At 38.2% G+C, this 20,203-nt stretch overlaps 2 protein-coding genes across 4 annotated transcripts in view; both read left to right on the forward strand.

Moving 5' to 3' along the window:
• Positions 1-1,201, forward strand: LOC138126640 (FAD synthase-like). Its single transcript, XM_069042425.1, has 6 exons — positions 1-193; positions 246-340; positions 384-507; positions 554-666; positions 719-990; positions 1,043-1,201. Exons 1-6 carry the CDS (start codon positions 103-105, stop codon positions 1,155-1,157), a joined length of 810 nt encoding a protein of 269 aa, XP_068898526.1. The 5' UTR covers positions 1-102; the 3' UTR covers positions 1,158-1,201.
• Positions 1,202-1,320: 119 nt separating this feature from the next.
• LOC138126819 (TOX high mobility group box family member 4) overlaps positions 1,321-20,203 on the forward strand; it is a 122,951-nt gene continuing 104,068 nt past the window's right edge. For 2 of the 3 annotated variants that reach the window (XM_069042599.1, XM_069042604.1), the window contains exon 1: positions 1,321-1,574. The gene's annotated coding sequence lies outside the window, so the exon portion shown is untranslated. The remainder of the gene's footprint in view (positions 1,575-20,203) is intronic. The other variant, XM_069042600.1, reaches the window with a different exon arrangement.

Raw genomic sequence — 20,203 nt, forward strand, 5'->3', positions numbered from 1 at the left:
TCAAACCGCACAATTTCGCGCGTTTTATAATCACCTGTTTTGGTCGAACTGTCAAAAGTAAAGGATTGCGTAAAATTGATTCGAGGCAATCCGAAAATTCGAATGGCTTTAGCCACCCGTTCCAAATTCACCAGAGTTCCATATTATCTAAGAAACATGTCTTCAGGACAAGCAAAAACCGCCGGAATTTTAGGTTAGTTTTTCTGTCAACTTCTACTTTTGTTGTTTAAAAAGTATTACACTAGTGATAGGAGACGAGCTGTTGAAAGGGGAAGTGGTTGATACCAACGGGCCCCACATTACCAAAGAATTACACAACCTGGGCGTCAAAGTAAAGAAGGTTCGCTCGGCACCCAAATCGAAACCTTAACGAAATTAGACAGATTTCCATTATAGGTGACGAAGTCGACGAGATAAGCGACGAAATCAAGACGTTCTCGAAATCGTACAGTTATGTCATCACGACCGGAGGGATCGGCCCCACACACGACGACGTGACTTTTGAAGGTACACCCCGAAATGTACTTAACTAGACTTACTGATTGCGTTGCAGCCGTCGCCAAAGCCTTCTCCGTCCCCTTGGCTCTCAACCCGCAACTGCGCCGCCTCTGCGAGAAATTCTACAAAACTACCGACGTAAACCACCCCGGTATGAAACTGGCGATGGTGAGCGCGCTTTCGCCACAATTCACACCTGAAACAATGACAACAATTTTAGGTGCCAGAAACAGCAAAGCTGATTTTTTCCGACGAGTCAAACTATCCAAATGTCTCAGTGAACAACGTCTACTTGTTCCCAGGAATCCCTGAACTCTTTCTGAGGTCGTTCAAGGCCCTGAGCGCCAAACTGTTCAAGTCTGGGGACACGACTTTTTACACCAAGGTCATCTATGTGAACCTCACTGAAGACAAAATCGCTGAAGAGTTGGGTCGATTGGCGTCTGAATTTCCCGACGTTCAAGTCGGATCTTACCCCAAACTCTTCCACGAGTGAGTTTGACTCGATTTTAGATGAACAATTTTGAAAAAAACGCGCTTTTAGGTTGTACAAAGTGAAGATCACAATGGAGTCTACTAATGAGAAATCTGCAACAGACGCGTGTGACAGACTGCTCGGGAAGTTCCCTAAAAGCGCGATCGTCCACTTAGACCACTAATCTATTGTACAAATTCTTAAAAATAATAAAATTATTACCCGAAACCCGGCCATTTCTGTTTCCGCACAAATTTCAAACATCTAGTGGGTGCGACTTGAGCGACATCTACACGCTGCCGGCCGCACGCGTTGGTGCAGCACGTCGCGTCTAGGTGTCGCCCCGCTGTGTTTAAATTAATTAACCTTAATTTTTAGTTGCTGGCTATAATATTATTTAAATCGTTGTTTATTTATCATTTTAATTCGTTTGATTCGCCGGGAATATTTTTTTTTAATTTGTGGGAGAAAATGCTGGGGTGCGAGTAAATCAAAGTCGGCTTTTGTTTTGTGTGTTGTGCGCAGCAAGTAGACTCATAACGAATTAACCGGAGTTTGTAATATTCCAGTGAACCGGCGTCTTCGTGCTCCGCTCCGGGAGGTAAGTCCGCCTTTGTTGTTGTAAAGCTGTGTATTTTGTTGTTTTTGTGCGACCTAACCTCAAAGCCAGGCGCGTACTGGGGGCATTCGCGGCCGCGGTCAAAATGCGGCTGCAGTTGGTCCCTGCATTGCCGACGGTGCAGCCTCGGCGGCAGATTTGAAGTTTTAATTGGGGGCGGGGGTTGGCGTGCGCGTTTTCCGGATTCGCTCTAAATAATGTACACATGTATCCTGCGGGAATACGTTTCATTTGTTCGGGAATGCCTTCATTTTTCCTGAAGTGGGCCTAGGAGGATTACTTGATACAGATTAAAAGAGATTGGATACTCTGATATTCCAAATGGATTTCTGTCGGTTGTTTCATTTTTTACGCCCTCATCCATTATTAGGGGTGGGACGGGCCGGTGCGGATTAAGTGGCGGTAATCGGGGGCGATTTTCCGGCAGAAATCGGGTTAGTGGCGTAAAAAGCGAGACAATGGGGGAGCGGGGCCCCCTTTGGGCGGCCGATAGTCCGGTCTAGCCGACTTTTTTCTATTTATGACGGTTTTCTTTTGTGGATTCCGCGACAGGACTTGATTTGTGTCCGGCTCCTGATAATGTTCTCGATCACATCGTCACAAATCAAAGAGACATTATGTCTGGAATTAAAATGTTGGCCGTAAATCAGGTGCCATTGTCTGGACCAGTATGTAGATTCTAACTGAGTAATGGTCTCAACCGGCGACTCGACCACCTCCGTCTCTTGCCGGCCCCGAAGTGCAGAAATTTTTCCACATTTTTCCGCTAACGCCACTTTACATATCAATGTCGGTTCTCGGGGGCGTTATTTTGCGGTTGATTGGTGCCATTCGTCAATCAGTCCCGTTCCAAACGAACAGACGTTGCGGTTACCCTCACCCTTGCATTTACATACTGGGTGCCGACAATAACTCAACCCTTACATAAACTGTCAAACCTACTTCACCGGTCACCGGGCCCCGGTCGCCCGCTATAAATTTGCCCGATGCATCCACCGTCAATGTCTTCCCCGAGTCTTATTGCAGGAAGTGGACGGTCTGTTGAGCCATTGACAGTGATAACGATAAACCGTCCTCAGCTGCTTCGTTTTCGGCCAAGATAGAGATCGCTGATGGCAACACACCCAAACATCGCTTTTTATTTCAGACATTTTTTCACTTCCATTTCGTTCCATATTTGTGTTCTTTGTTCTCAGTCTTGCGAGAATCAAATCTGTTTTATTTCATGTAGGATTTAAATCGGACTAATAAAGAATTCCCCTCCCCCATATGTCTGTATCTCTTCTTGATCTCTCTGTATTTCCCCCGGAACTCCTGTATATTTTGTGAACTGTTTCCACCGAGGAACTGCTTATGGAGGAAATTTTTTATTCCGTGGATGGAAGACCCAAATACAGGGAGGTCTGGAGGGGATACAGGGAAGATCTGTACGTCCATGTGGACATCTGGGTGAGGCAGGGGACTTTGATGTTATACCGAGTGTTATACCTTCTATCCAACTCTCACTTTGACAGTCAAGTGAAATGTCAAGTGGAAATGTTCATATTAGTTAGGAAGGAAGCTTATTGTGAAGCACTGGCCAAGTACCTAGGACTGATTTGGTTTGAAAGTTTGCTGAAAGGAGAAGAAAATATTCAATGGCGTTTGGCAAGAAATGAAAGTAAAATGTACAGGCTAGTTCGTACAGGAATTATTAAAAAAATGATGAATGCAGCATCTGCACCGCCACATCAAAATCAGCGTGGCAGCTCACTCCAGCATCTGCGAAAGGAATTATTTACACAAAAGATGATGAAAATGAATTGCACTGCCTTCAGGGCCAAGCAAATTACTGTGTTCTTGTCGAGAATAATACATAATACTCTGGCCTATGTAGATGCTATTCGTAAAATATGCAGTTGAAAAATCATTGTTATGCAATGTTTCAATTGAAGGATAAATTATCAACTGGCTGAAAAAGCTTATACTTAAAATCCACTTACCTATAAAGGTCTTAATACCCCTTTTGTGAAGGAGGAGATTCTGTAAGAATACATCGGATTGAGTTTGAATAAAAGCGGGGGATGTTTTGTAATTTTTTTTTATTAACTCAATAAATGGAAATTTTGAGCGTTTATGAGTTCTTGAAAAATAAAGGACCTTTATGGCCCAATTTCCATGATTTTTACTTGGTTTTTCAAAGCGTCCAATTGCCCCCGTTCAGAAATAAAGATCAATTTCGGGGTGTTGAAAATCGAGGGATGTGAATACGACTTTTGGCTTTTTTTTTGTTGTTTTATTCCAATTTTTGGTGAATTTTTCATCATTTTTTCATGTGCCCAATTGGCCTGGTCCAGAAATGAAAAGGTTGGTCATTTTTAACGACTATTTCGTGTGCCCAATTATAAGTGGCATCAATTACCTTGAGGTATTTTTGGGGTGTCTAAAAATTGGGGTATTTTAAAGGATTTTGGTCCCCTTTCGGTTGTTTTATATCCTTTTTTGCATATCGTAATGAAAGTGGCACTTTTTTACACGAAAAATCGTAGCGAAAGTAGCACTTTTTTACACGAAAAATCGTAGTGAAAGCAGTACTTTTTTGCATTATTTTATTCCATCACCTTGGAGATGACTGTCAGAGCATACCTATTTTTTTTTTTGTAATTTTTCACAAATACTTTTAGGCCAAATTTCTCAACTTACATCGATATGCAAAAAATAGTGAGTACAACACGTTATGAAAGTCTCTTTTTTTCACTTATTTGCTTGATTCACTCGGGCTACGCCCTCGTTAATCAAACTGCAAATTCATGGAAAAAAGTATGACTTTCATAACTAGTTGTACAAATAACTATTTTTTTGGTCATTTTCAATAATTTTTTTGCATGCGCCAAATACCCTGGTCTAGAAGTAAAAAGCCATTTTGGGGTGTCTAAAAACAAGGGATTTTGTAAGTTTTTTTAGAGTGCTCTTGAGATAATTTTGCATGATTTTTGGGTGATTTTCCACGGCTTTTTCGTGTGCCCAATTTTTGGTGGTCTATAGATATTTGGGTACTTTTGGGCTGCATAAAAATTAGTGCATTTTGAAGGATTTTAGGTCTTTTTCGGTTGTTTACTTTTGGAAAACAGCTAAATTTGTAGGATTCTACTCTGTTTTTTAAGACGCCAAATGCCCTGGTCCAGAAGTAAAAAGCCATTGTGGAGTGTCTAAAAACAAGGGATTTTGTAAGTTTTTTTTGGTGTTTTTGAGGTAATTTTGCTTGATTTTGCGTGGTTTTCTATCATTTTTTCGTGTGCTCAATTTTTGGTGGTCTATAGATCTTTGGGCACTTTTGGGATTTCTAAAAATTAGGGTTTTCGAAGGATTTTGGGCTACATATTTTTGTTTGTTTTCTATCATTTTTTTGGTCGTTTTCAATTATTGCATGTGCCAAATACCCTGGTCCAGAAGTAAAAAGCCATTTTGGGGTGTCTCGAAACAAGGGATTTTGTAAGGTTTTTTTGGGTGCTTTTGAGGTAGTTTTGCTTGATTTTGGGTGATTTTCTACCATTTTTTCGTGTGCCCAATTTTGGTGATCTATAGATTTTTGGGTACTTTTCGGGTGTTTAAAAATTAGGGTTTTTGAAGGATTCTGGGTCCTTTTTCGGTTGTTTCACATCCGTTTTTAGTCGTTTTTCAATGATTTTTGCATGTGCCAATTAACCTGGTCCAGAAGTAACATTTTATACATAAGTTGTACGTTTAAAATATTCTCACCTTTTGGTGAGAAAACACCCTCTCTCACTTACAGATTTTACTGACAAAGTTACAGTGTCATTTAATAGATACTTCGGATAACCTTCATAATTTTATTGTAATAATTTTTAACTAATTAACTTAACCAGAAGTGTTATATTCTAACCTGTTGAGTGAGAATAAATAGTGTACCTTCTCACTCTGTATTCTCAGTTTTCGTCTTTTCTACGATTAACAGTGTCACATTTAACAGATGTGTTACAGAGGACCGTCGTATTTAAATGATGCATTTTCACATCCCGGAGAATAATCTCATGCTGAGAATATTATAAACGTGAGAATGTTTGTTACTGTCTTTGAGTGAGAAATTAACGCAAACCACATCCAGATGATTTTTTCCTCGATCACGTCGAACTCTCTCGATTCGCATTCTCCCAAGTCTGCAACGAGTTTATTAGATTCTAGTGAGGTTAAATTGATTATGCTTTTTTGCAGTCGTGTTGTTACATTAACCGAAATGTCAGGGTCCATGCAGCAGTAATATCGCTTCAAATGTCTTTCTGAAAATAACTTGCAATGTCGTGCAACCGTACCGTCTTGTTAAATTTGATGAAGCCAGCTCACTCGAACAATTGTAAAATTTCGTCGACTTGTTTTGTGCAGGTTCGAAATAGCACGAATGCCAAGCCGAATTGTTGCAATATTCGAAATTTGCAACGCGAAGGTCGTGCAATCTTCACTAATCGCACCATTGTCTCGTGGTCAAATCTGGTCGTTTCCGGGTGGCATTTCGAATTGTGACGGATTTGATTGAATTTTTTTTTTTTTGGTAGGGAAGTTTCGGCGCAGACTGGAACTTCTGCTACTGCAGGGTTGGATTCAGTAAAGTATCGATTATTGAAGTTGTAATGTGACGTGAAATTGCAGTTATTAATGGAGTAAATTACAGTTTTGATTTGAATATCTTGATCAGATAGCTCTAACAACATTTTGCTACACATAAATAATCCATGAAGTGTTGCTCGTGCATTTTTATTTTTAGAACGATTCGATTTGTTGTTCGTAACTGGCGTTTATTTTTATCAGTTTGCACACATTTACAATTTTTTTTTTCAAGAATGGTATTTGTGAAAGTTGGTCGACCTGCTGCAGCGTGCACTCTAGTGTAACATTTTCTTCCCCTAACGTTGTTTCTCCGGCATGACAACCAAATATTTGCTAATATGTCCACTTGCATCACTTGTGGACAATTCTTGACGCACATTTGGAACAGATGTGCAAAGAAATTAAATTTGCAGTAAAGCTTCAAGTTTTCTAAGTTGTCTTAGATCAACAGTTTTATTTGGATGCTGACGTTTCTTTTACAACTTTTCTTCGAGCAAGATGATTTATTTCATTTTGTAGAATTAATGCATTTCGAAACGACTTTACTCTGGAATAAAGTGCAACCTTTCAGCTTACCTACTAAGCTCTAAAGCTTGATTTTGTGAGGGAAATATGAGACAATTTTTTTGTGAAACAACTACTTTAATCCTTCATTCCTTACGTTTATACAAAAATTGCTTGAAGTTTTTGTTCAAATGGATTTGCTCCTTTGATCTTGACGGAATTACACAAGGGTCCACGTTAGGACCGTTGTTATTTACAAATAAATATATACTCGATATTTATATTTACGTACTGTAATTTCCAAAGCGGTGCTAGCTTCTTCTCGGATTCTGTTTAAATCTTCTGCTGATGTCAATAACCGTTTTAAATGAGAATTAAATGAAGTAATAGCAATTCGAGCTTAATCCCAGCAAAGACGCAGCAGTAATAATAAAGGAAAATAACTTGGGGTGAAAATATCCATAAAACTTGTGAGTGGTGTAAAACTTTTCATAGCAAACAAAGCTAAAATGTTTGAGGTCGTTGTAAATTATGTTAGCTTCAGAGAAATATTTCTGTACTTTTTATCGACTGCGCTCTTAATGTTTTTGTGAGCGTCCTCGGTATTGTCTGAATTTTGTACAAGATTCTCATTTGTTCAACGAGAGTCTAGTTTCAACAGGATTAAACTCGATCGCATCTTGCACCACTTGAACCTATGTAACATCTCTTTCCATTAGAAAGAAATAATGTCTGATTACTTAAAATTCTTGAAGACATTACTCTTGATTCCTCTCTCTGTTGCGAAACTTTTTCGACTACCGAAGTTGAAGAAGTCGCAGTTTTCGTTAAAAACCGCTTAATTAGTCGAAAGTCAAGTAATTAGCGTCACTATCAGACAACCGATCACGTCGAAAAATTTCTAGGAAATAATGAAATGCGAGGAGTGTCAAGATTTTTGTAGAAAAACCGCTACAAGACCTGCCAACTGTTAAAATGTTGATAATAATGATTGTGTTTTAATTATTTGAAACGCAACACACACACACACACACGCAATATTTTTTTTTTAAGCGTCAATTAAACGCAATACTTTCTCCAGATGGGCCCAACACCGTAATTATCTTGCTTTTTATTAATTCACACTGACACGACGAGGCGATGTTTCCAAAACAGAGTTATGACACAATTACCAATTAATTAATTTAAACGGCTCGGTGAAAGTGAGAAGGTTGATGTAGATTTTATCGGTTAAATAACAAACGAACGCCGCGCGCTAGGTTTGACCCCGAAAAGCTCGAGCTCGCGCGTGATTCGTTTCGATTATTTCAGGAAAAAATCCGCGAAATGAATCGATAATTCGGATGCACGTGGCAATGAATGTCATTTATTGAGGGCCCAAGCGTTAAAATAAATCTGGAGCGAGCACATCAGAATATTTCCACAAGAGAAGTAGAAGAATATTTCCACAAAAGAAAAAGGTTGGTAGAGTCTTTCCCCACAACTCTGTGGATCTTCCTGCATACTCTCCGGATCTCCTGTATCTCCCTGGCTCTCTCCGCATCTACTCTGGACCTTTGTATCTTCCCTGGCTCTCTCCGCATCTACTCCGGACCTCTGTATCTATCCCAGATCTCCTATATCTTCCCTGGAGCTTCCCCGGAGCTTCCCCGTGAGCAGCCTCTCGGTGTATAGTTTGAATTCAGTAGTTTTTGTTACAGTACACATGTTTTTTATAGGGTTTAAATCTGGCTATTATGAAAGCCAATGCAACATATTTATTCTGATTATTTTGCTGAAATAGTGATGTGCAAGCGTTGTTAAGATTGCTGTCTTAAATCAAAACTTGTCAGGATTTTTGAAAATTAAAAAACAGCAATTGCTCGTATTATGGTTTTTGGGCATGCCGGAATAGTTTAAGGGATTTAATTTCTTCGTGAAAGAAAAACTTCTCTAATTTTTTACCAAATCGGTGCCAAATTAGGTCAAAGTGATTCATGTAAAGGCACCATGGATTGAATTCAGTTTTTTTTACATTTTTAATTAAATTCCCAATGATCCCACAAGTTCTCCGGTGGGTTTAAATCTGGTCATTATGTGACCTGGTGCAAGAAATTTATTCTGGTTATTTATGTCTTGGTGGAACGGCAACTGTTTAGTAAATGTGTTCGGGTATGTGTATGTATTTAGCTGTTTACATGCTCATTTCTGCATTTGTTGACGCGGTCGGTTTGCCCGTGAAAAGGTCGAGTTCGCGCGGGATTCGCTTGGATAATTTGGTCGAAAAATGTGTGTAGTAAATCGGATTCGCGGTGGGAAACAGGGAAATGAATCGATGATTCGGGTGCAGGCGGCAATAAATACAATTTGTTGAGGGACCCAGTGTTTCGTGAAACAAGAAAACAAGCATTAAAATAAATCTGGAACGAGCACAATAATCGAAAGAGTTTAACAAAGTCCCGAGCATTCGGCGAGAGGAAAAATAAGAATATAATAATTCGGAATGGAATCGTCTGAGAAAATGCGGGAGGGAAAGGAGGACTCGTCCTGGAAGCATTGTGCGAAGGAGGGGTGGGCCGGGAGGGGCGGCGGGAGTCGACAACAACATCTGAATATGTTTGATAACAACTGCTTTTAAGCTCACAAAACAGTATGTGAAAGAAGTGAAGCTTTTATTTTTTCCGAGTTTCTTTTATTTCATCCTCTCTCTCGCAGAAAAGTCCACTTTCTTCTGAAACGTCTAAAGTAATCTCACAGATGGAAGCCATAAACCTATATTACTCGGAAAAGACTTTTCTATTTCTTTTTTCCCTTCTTATAAAAATTTAATATTACTTTCGACGAGGGGCGCAATAATGCGTCGTTGTCCGGGGGCGGCTCTCAGGTGGCGATTGTTAATTCGCCACATACGGGGTGTTTTACGGCGGCGGTGTCCGGTAAAGTGGCGACGGCGTCTCCGAATTTTTTATTCCCCCGAACAAGTAATTTTACGAACACCGGAAAATATGTCGTCGCGCTTATTATCGCTAAACTTTATAAGCGCAATGAAATAAAAGCGCCCTCTTTTCACTCGTAAACATTTTATTTTCGCGGTGCGCTCCGCCGTATAACGGGGCGGCACACGTCCCCGGCTAAATTCATACCGAAAACAATTAAATCGAAATTCGTTCCGATATCGCCTTACCGTGTCCCGGGGGTCGATCGTAGATGGTATCGGCGTCGTGCAGAAATAATATCCGCCTAATGTAAATGGTGAAAGGTAAATTACCCCCCGGCGCTACGTAACTCAGCCGGCGCGTTAGCACCCATCGAAGGTGGTGGTGGTTGGTGTTGCCGGCCCCGAAATTATGACGGAGTTATAAATTTTACTTTGTACGTAAATAAAGTTGGAATTGATAAAATATTGCGAAAGTTTGTAGGACGAAAATTGCATCCATGCATTATTCATGCTAACCTAACTATATCAAGAGTTTCCCCAAGTTTGAGAGAGTCGAGGGTCGCGGGGCGGCCGGGTGGGGGCGCTAAGTTTTCCGTGGAAAAGGGACACTCGCTCTTACTTCGTTACGATCGGATTTTTCTTCGATTTCATTCCGGACGGACTTTGTACCGACCATAAATTAAATCGCTCTTTTCATATTTCACGGGACTTTATTCGCCGTAAATAATCGACGCGAATATATTACACCGGCCGGCTGTAAATACGAAAAGTCGTAATTACTGTAATTAACGATTCGACGCATAATAAGATCGAGGGGGATAATTTCGAATTGATCGCTTTCCGTTCGCCACATTGTCCTGATTGAATTTTTTCTTCCCCCCTCGCGCCGTGGAAAATTTTGCACTTTGTCCCGACAGTTTTCCGCGCGGCCTCGACGACATTTCAAGCCGGAAAAGTCGAACGAAATCGCATCAAGTAATTGCATTCAACGGAAGTGACTAATTTTCAACTGGAATTGATTGCGAGAAAATGTTGCACATCGGGATTCTGGTGGTGTGCGAGGTTTTTTGAATCGCGGCCAAATTTTTTCGATGGATTTTTTTTTTTTTGGGTCCGACGGACATGATGACGCGCCATTCGTTTATTTTTAAATGTTACCTAGAAAATATTTTCACTTTGCGTGTCGGACATGTGCAGAGATTGTGTCATTTTTTTATCTGGTTAGCATCTGGTGGAGTATCTGATTACAGTTAATTTTAAATATAAATCAAGGGTTAACGGCGGGAGTTAAACCGGAAATTTAACCGACACGGATCATGCGGGGATTGTTTCGTCCGTGTTTGATAATTAATGCCAAGTTGATTTTTATCAAGAATTCGCTTTTTACGTTCCATTTGCCTGTAGCAATCACGGGGAGTTAAAAAAAAATAAAGAAAAAACCAAAAGAAAAATATTTTTTGATTTGTCCAATCGAGTATGATTTTATTGTTTACTCAAGCAGAAGAACTCTTTGAAGACCTGAGGTTTCACTTACAGATATATTCCTGACGTTTGACCTGCGTACAATCTACACCTGAAAAAATTGTGCAAGACAAGGTGGCAGACTGTCGATGAAGTAAATTTAGTTATTAAAGGATTATTACACGTGCTACAAATATTGTTACAGTTATTGGTCGTTATCGTAATAAACGCCTTAATGATACATGGCTTTTAATGAAGTCGTAAAATCTGAGTCTAAGCAATTTCTGTAGGGTTCAAATCAGGCGATCATGAATGAATGGTAATGGAAAACATTTGTTCTGATTATTTTTATGGGTTGAAAAATATTTCCACTTGAGACAAACGTAAAATGCAATTATTCAAGTTTCAGAACAACAATTCTTTAGTTTATTGTTATCTCCGTTATCAATTTATTCTTAACTAAGACACGTCTAGACGTTAGTGAAACGAAAAAATTCAATAGATTCAATATAGTGCCAGTATCTGTGGTGGCTTATGTCAGAAGTTGTCAAGGTTTTTTCAAATGAAAAATTTGTAAAAAAAAATCTTGGGTGATAATAATTGTTGCTACACATGTACAGGGTGTTTTCGAAGTTGAGGTGTTTCTTGTAACAGGGAGGTACTATACATTATTCTTAAGAATTTAAGCCTAAATCGTCTTAGTACAATGTTTGTATTAACGGAGATAATTGATTGCATATTTTTATAGTTTTCTAAAATTTTGAGTCCGGTCCTGTCTATTTCTCCGCTGTACTAGATTAATAAACTGACGTGGCCCAGGATGGTATCTTTTCGAAAATCATCGCTGTGCGTACTCTCTGGACGCCGCAGCTACATTCTGATAGCATTGCCTATACTTTAGCAACATATTTGTGAGCTCTGTAACCCATTCCCACTAATTAGATGACAACTCTGACAGTATTTTTGATTAACGTCCATGCTGATTTGATTTTTTTTTTGTCAATTTTAGTTGCTAACAAATCAGCGCAAAATTAAACAGGACCGGTTTCAAAAATTTCAAAAAAATTAACGTATTGTATCTTCATTACCGTACACATTTTACTAAGGTGATTTTGGCTAAAACTCTTTAGAACAACAGCATACTATCACATGTTAAAAGAAACGCCTCAACTTCGAAAACACCCTGTATAAATAATGTTTCCATTAGGTTCTAACTAAAATTGATGCCAAGTGGAAGTAGTCAAATGATTCTTGAATTTATGTGTGTAGCGAGGTCATACTAGAAATTTTTCAGGAGAAAAAAATCTTCGCTGTAGAATATCCCCTTCCTTTCTATCTTCATGGGTCACTACTAGCTCCCCCTAACCCCCCTCTAACTACCCCGGATCTCCCGTGTCTCCTGGATTTCCCTATATTATTCCTGGATCTCCTTTTGATTTTTCTAAAGGTGCAATTTTTAATTTCCAAAATATTTTTTTACAGAAACCAATCGATTTTTATTGAGTCAGACAAAATGGTTCCACACTATCTGACAAAAACATTCCCACAGAAAAAAAAATCTAATAAATTGTAACGGTTTCGGAATAGTTAATTTACATTAGAGTACGGTAGGTGTATTTTCTAGCGCGACAACTAGGTTTCAGACTCGAGGCGAAGCCGAGTGTCTGATTAGTTGGAGCGCTGGAAAATACCTGCCGTACGATATTTATAAGACTTTTCCACTGATCATATGTTTTATTTTGCACTTTTTCAGAGTTTTATAATATAACAGATGTCAAACTTTTTGATATCCAGAGCTGCCAACCGGATAGGTTGTACCTATTTTCCCTACTGTGATTATGGGGTTATTTATTAATTAATAAAAATTAAAAAGAGCATTTATCGGAAAAATAATACATGTAAATGTGTTTTTTTACACTAAATTAAAGTAACATATGAACACTTTCATTTTAAAGTAACTGTAAAAAGAGGAAATTAACCGTGCCTGCTACCGATGTTGTAAATATCCCCCAGATATTTACAACATCCGTCAGTAAATCGCAGCTACCTTAACCTATGAAAAGTAATGTTGTGTTTACCAGTTGGGGAAGCCGAAAAGACAATTTTTTAAGTTTACTGCAGTCTTCATTATCGGTTTATTTTCAACTTGGACAGTTAATAAAAAATGCAGCGGTGCCAATAATACTGCTTTCTTAAATCAAAAATTGTCAGTTTTTTTTTTAATTGAAAAAGGACAGTTAACATGAAGTTAAACTGACTCTTGCAGACGCACCCAGTGTATGGTTCTTTTAATTAAACCACCGAATATGATTCCACATGTTTTCTGTTAGATTTAGGTCGGGCGATTATCCGACCTGATGCAAAACATTTATTGGAGTTATTTTTATCTTACTGGAATGGCAATGTGCCTAGAAATGCGATATTAAATATTTATTTTGATAAACATTTTTCCACTTTCTACCGGGTTCGATAGAACAATTCCACATCTTGCGTCAAAAAATATTTCTACAGAAGAAAACTAGTAAACATGTTTTTTTTTACTTCCTTTATGATCTTCATTCCCAATTTATTCTCATCACTTAAAGGAAAATGAGTAACAGTGCTAGGCACTGAAGTGAACTTCTTTGGTTCTGAAATTCTTCGGGTTTTTTACAAATTAAAGAAGAATTCATTTTATTTTATGACAGTTGTAGCTATGCAAGGTGCTGCGATAGTTTAAGAGGTCTCAGTTTATTTGATTTTTTTTTTTTGTAAACTAATATTTTTTTTAGGTTCTGGCAAAAATTAATGTAAGTATTTAATATACTTAATTGATTCTTCAATTCAATATGTAATCAAATATGATACCATATGGATTTAAATCAGGTGTAAATACGGTACTTACTATAATATGTATTTGTATTTGATAAAGTTTTTGTGTCAAAAAATATTTTGAAAGGAGTTTTTGAAAAATATTTTTTTAAATTAGACAATTTTCATTATTTTTTATTGTAATAAAATCTGATTGTCAAGGTTTTTAGCTAGTTTAGATTTTAAATTAGAAAGTTGCCTCAGCGAAAGATTTTATTGTTTCTTTTACTTGATAATTTTTACAATTGGAGTGGCAACACGATGGAACAAAAACTATTGATGTACATTGTCAATATCGCATTAATGAAATCAAAATTGACCTTTCGCAGTCTTCGGGGCCAATTGTATAAGTTAGAGAGCTTCACTGTGGATGCAATAATTGCGTCTCTGGTCATAAATTGTTATTATCGAGAGTCGCAATTGACCTGTTGATAATGATTATCATTAATCTTAATCAAAGAATTGGTGAAAGCGCCGTCCGAGAAAAGTTTTCAAACAGCACAAATGCTCGTCGCGATTTCTTTCAGTATCATCTTGCATTTTTCGCGTCGTCCGAGAGAAAACATGGCTCCCAAAATGGCGGCAGCCGAAACCGAATTTGTTCGGCGAAAACGGTGCAAGTCGTCTCAAGATTTAGTCGCTTTGACAAAACGTGACGTTTCCTTTGTCGTAAATACCATTTATTTTGGAAACAATTTCGTTTGATGCATTGTAGTTTGCCAGCTAAGTGTATTCAATATGGCATACGGAACGGGGGAGGTTGAGAAAAGTGAACTGACGTCAAACGAAATCAGTAAATCCATCATCGTTCGGTTTATCGATTGGGCACATTAGAGTCGACACAAAAGAAAAATGTTACCCCACGACAAATAAAACAATCGAGAGAACATTGGAGAAAGATGGCGTCCAATTAAAAATTGGACCGAAACGGTCCGCAAAGTGCAATTAGAGTAATTGTTGCGTCGATGCATTAAGGTCGTTACGACGTCGGGAAATTAAAAATGCGGGCAAATGGAAACGTGATTGTGTGTTTAATACATGCCGGACCCGAGAATGCAACAACTATTAATATCCCGAGGCCGAACGGCCTCCGAGTTCTTGGGTTTCTCTCCCCGTGATCGTCGGCGGTGGTCGTAAATTGCATTATGCACAAAACTAATAAAAGTGCCTTTCACGTTAGATTAAATTCGCGTTTTCTTGTTTTGCGCGCGCGGCCAATTCGGCTGTATTATTTAAATGTTTTTGTTTGTTCTGTTGCCGTTGTTGCTCAAAGGGCCTTTCAGCGTTTTATTGAAAAACTTCAAAGGGGCCCTGTTTGCATAACCGTGCAGAATGCAGTCCGACTCGGCGAATTAGAAAATTCAAACTACAAAAGAGCCTCGGCCGCACTTGATTCGATAAATAAAGTAAAATTAATAGGCGCGCCACTCGGATAGACGAGGGTGGAAAAAATTTGCACGAACCACGTCAAAACTTGTAATTGGTTGCACAAAGCAAATCACACAGTAAGCAGCCGCGAGGGGACGGGCGAGCCGCCGCCGCCGCCGCCGGTCGATATTCAATTATTAAAAGTTCACGATCTGTTTAACGGGAAAGAGAAAAAAATATTATTAAACTTATGCAAATATTCATGGTGTATCGGTGCGCTTGTTTCTACGTTAAATATTTGCCGATTTTTTATCGGAAAGTTTGCCTTATCCAGTTGTGTGTACTTTCCACCCCCTCGTTAGATTTTTTCACGGTATCGATTCGGGCCGACGTGTGTACGTCTGGCGCTGCAATCGCAAAATTTCCTTTCCGGATTTGTGTTATTATTAAAATTTCCCAATCACCCACCCCTCATGGTCGGTGTTTGTTGGCGTTTTCTGTTTGTTTTCGGCAACAAATTTAAACTAGAAAACTTTTACGTCCCATAAGACTCAAATGAATCAAGAAAATAAATAATATGAACGATCCTTTAAAAGTTTTTTCAGCCATATCTTTAATGCGAACTCGTAATGGAAAGCATATTTCACCAGAATGTCCCATCGAGTGTTCCCGAAATTCTCCTACACCGTACGCTAGTTCGGTCTCCCTCCGCGGGAGCGCTCGCCCCGGCAGGACCGAGCAGGATAACGAGACGCACCCCCACCAAATGCGCTTATTTGTACCCGACCATTAAAACGAAGAAGAAAACAAGATTGGCCTCTAGCAACAAGCAAGATACACAACTTTACGTAAACTGTGCCATTACGACCTGATGGATCTTATTACCACTACGATCTCATTAAAATTATTAAGTAAAACTGTTGAAATCCGCTCGAATTGTTCCTTTTTACAATGAACTCGTTCCCCAGTCAAAGGGAATTTTATTGCCGTCAAATACATTGTCATTGTCGTTGTGATTAAGTGCTCCGACAATAGAAATTCCTCCGGTATCGACGTGGCCTTTATTGGAATAATGACCGATCGGGACACTTTCTCATTTTTTTCGTCACGCCGTAACACGTCCGCAAAAATCCCAATCGATATCTATCATCCAGAAAAAAAATCACTTTTAATTCTCCAACGTCAGGTGGCGGTGAAACACTTCCTCTGTTCCGAATCCGGATCATGAATGAGTAATCACTTTTTTTGCACTTAGGGGGACGTGATTTTTGAACGGTTGCTCTCAAAGCGCCGAAAGTTGGAGTCAGCGCCGTCTAGGGAGACGGACGAGCAACTGTTGGGTTCGCGAGACTCACCCAAGAGTCCAGGGTAACGTTTGTGGGGGATTAAGATTAAATGGGTCGTGGGGTGCACTCGTGATCTCCGTCACTGTCGTTGTTTGCGGTTGGAAGTCTTGGTACTCGACTGAAGAATGACTGTAGTAACCGGTTGAGTTCATTTAAGACAAATGAAATGAATTGGCAGTGGCCGCCAGATCGTCGGACTTAAATCCAATTGAAAATGTGTGGGATTCGCAAATTCAGATTGTTGTTGTTGAGTAATTTGCTGTAAGTTATTGCAGCGCGGTTGATTCTTGAGTTGTTGATGGGTGTGGAAAGTTGACGTTACTGCCAACTAGGAGACTGCAGGATTCTGAGCAATCCACTCTGCAAGACTCAATCAACGAGGGCAATTTGCCACCGTCTGGATAATGTTTTTCGTCAGGCATAAAATGAAATGGGCCGTGAGGTGATCGTTGAAATAATTTTCCTTTCCGTTGTTTATAGATGTTGGCAATTGGATGTCCTGAGAGTAATTGCTTTATTTATACCGAAGAATGTTTGTGGGGCTTAAGAAACTGGTCGAGTTCGTGTGATGTTTTGTAAGCACGCAGAAAAGGTGGTACCAAGTTACTTAAATGAAATAGAAAAGGTAAAAATAACAAGATGGAAAAAATACTAAAGAGTAAAACAGTCAAAGTAGAATCTTTGTTAACATTTTGGTCCCCTGATTGTCTTTTTGTCAAGGTTATGTGAAACCACACAACGGGCAGACCATCAAATCGTCGGATCTAAATCCACTTAAAAATGTATGGAGCTAAAGAATTGGAAACTATTACCTCTTTCTCTCTCTCGAATAGCTCGAAGGAATTACTTTCCTGTGATGGTCTAAAATAGCAGAAACAGATTCTTGATGTCTGACAAATTTTTGAGATATAGGCTCTGCCATTTCTATTGAAACACCACCTGTTGGATTTTTCCTAAGATTTAGCAATGTGTAACAGGTTCGGTTGGTTGTAAAACGGCTTTTAGTGAGAAATTTGAAATTTTGACATTTTCTAGTTCCTAAAACGTCAAAGCAAATCGCTGTCAAAATAAATATTTTAAATTGATAAATCAATGATCTAACTACACATTTAGCAATTACATATTTATCTCGTCGACGCATCCTGCATTCTTAATATAATTTAATATAAATGTTAATAGAAATCTAAAAATTTTAGGCCTGCGAATCCTACCACCACAAATGTGAGTGAGTGGTTTTTAGCGTGGTTATCTGTCGTTGTTAGTGTTCCTGCTGGAAGGTAAAACCCAAGGGAAACTCAAAGAATTTTAATCAATGAACAAGGAAATTACAAAATCAAAGGATTGGCGCCAGTTTTGGAATCTTGAAGGATTTTGCCTCTCAGGTGTGATTGGATAATTCTGTAGACAGTAATATCAGATATCTGGAAAAAGAATTTGGTATTATGGGGGTATGTGGGCAATGTGGGGTAAGATTGTAAGGATTAAAAAAAATCAGGACTTTGAGGAACTCAAAACTCATAATTGAATGAATTGGGGAAAAGTTTAAGTAAAAAAATAATTATTTTGGTTTATTTCAATGTACTTATATGTATTAAGTATTTTAATAAACTACACTTGCTGAAATGCTTTTTTTTATTGAATTTTTCTTATGGTGAAACCACAGAGGATGAACGAAACTTACACGTAACCTCACTTTTCTGCTGTTAAAGTTAAATGAGTTATAATAATAACAAATAAAACTGCACTCGCTGAAAGTTTAGCTGAAGAGATGAATATCAAAGTTAAAATTTAGATTTTAGAACAATAATTTAAGATGACCCCTTAAGGCGCATGTGCCAAGTGGCGTGTGAAAAAAAGTGCGGGATTTAATTTTGATGTTATAGCTAAATGTTAGCAAATGTAAATACGTTCTAAGCCGAAGACGCTCACGCTTTTTAGAATGATAGAAAGACGCCTTTTTTAACTTACAGAAAAGATTTATGAAATTTCAACACAAATTTTTCTGACTGACCACATTTGGTGACTTAAATGCAGTTTATCATATAATTTAATAAGAGCTCTCTTCATGTCAGCACCCATAAGGACTCGTTTTTTCTATTTTGCTCTATTTTCGCGAAAAAACAATAAATTCTTGATAATTATTGGTTTATAATTGAACGAAAGACGCGTTGAGTCAAATATGACATGACATTCAACAAAAATCAAGACTGGCAATAATAGTCAAAAAATTACTAAACATATTTGCAGCGTTGCCAAACTGACAATCAACAGGTGGTGTTTCAATAGAAATGGCAAAGCCTATAGTTTTTCATTTATCAAGAAAAGATCAAGGAGTTTGATGAAGCTTGGTCCATTCGTAACTCATCCTTCGGACCCTTTCACTTGTCTTTCAGTGCCCCACAAGGTGGTGCCATTAGGCCCATAATATTTCAGATTGTTATGAACTACAGGGTGATTCATATAGTTTCATACAAACTTTAACCGGTGGTAGATTCCAACCCCTAGACACTCTTACAAAAATGTTTAGGTTCTAAGGTTAAAATTATTGAAGATAAAGCATGTTGAAGAGTGTACTACCACCTTTTAGGAACTGTAGATAAATGAAAATAGTTTACGTTGAAACAAACTGTCAGGCATTGTTGTCAAAATGAAACTAAAGCAACCTTTGTAATACGAATATTTTCTCTATAGCAGCAATTGTTTGCTTCAATTATGACATTCATGATATTTGTTATACATTGGACGCAAAGTGAAATAAATTAGCGAAGAATGGCATTTACCAATAGTGAAAAAACAATATGGTAATTTTTGCCAATTTTTGATGTATGACTCGAAATTTTCTTGTCAGGAGCTTTTTGAGACCAGAATCTGCCACTGGTTAAAATATGTATGAAACTATATGAATCACCCTGTATATTATTTTTAATCTTTTCACATTTATAGCTTGAAACTGGTTTGAAAAGTGTTAATTGCTGTTCAAACAGATTTTAAACACAAATTACGCTCTTTATCATTACTTAAGAAGGAGTTTTCAGAATCAGTAGAAGGCAAGTAAAAATTTACTGTATATAGCTTGTACGTATTGAAAGATTTTTTGCACCACCACTACAAGAGTGATTTTTTTTAATCAACATTATGCGTCCATAAAGTGAGCACTTTTTTTGTCACAGCAAAAATAATATTAGATTAAGTATATTATTAAGAGTAGAAGTGAGCCTTTTTGCGCTGAGTTCAGAGATTGTAGACCGAAACGAAGTCGAGGTCGGCAACTGGGCGAAGCACAAAAAGACATTCTACTCTGAATGATATATACTATTATTTTATCTTCAACTCGCCTGTGGACATTTCAACTCCTAGGATTGGAAGTGTTTCAAGTCCAATTACAAAAAAAAGACCACTTCAACCGTTTCTATGGAGATACGCGCGATTTTCGACCGTTTGAAGATAAAATAGATCATTTTACAGTTTAGAGAATTTTATTTTAATCTTTACTATACACGTGCGCTTACCGAAATTTTGCTTAATTTACCTGCTATAGAAATAAAGAAAATACAAAATTAATT

The sequence above is a fragment of the Tenebrio molitor genome, chromosome 3 (assembly GCF_963966145.1).
Source record: "Tenebrio molitor chromosome 3, icTenMoli1.1, whole genome shotgun sequence".
Lineage (NCBI taxonomy): Eukaryota > Metazoa > Arthropoda > Insecta > Coleoptera > Tenebrionidae > Tenebrio > Tenebrio molitor.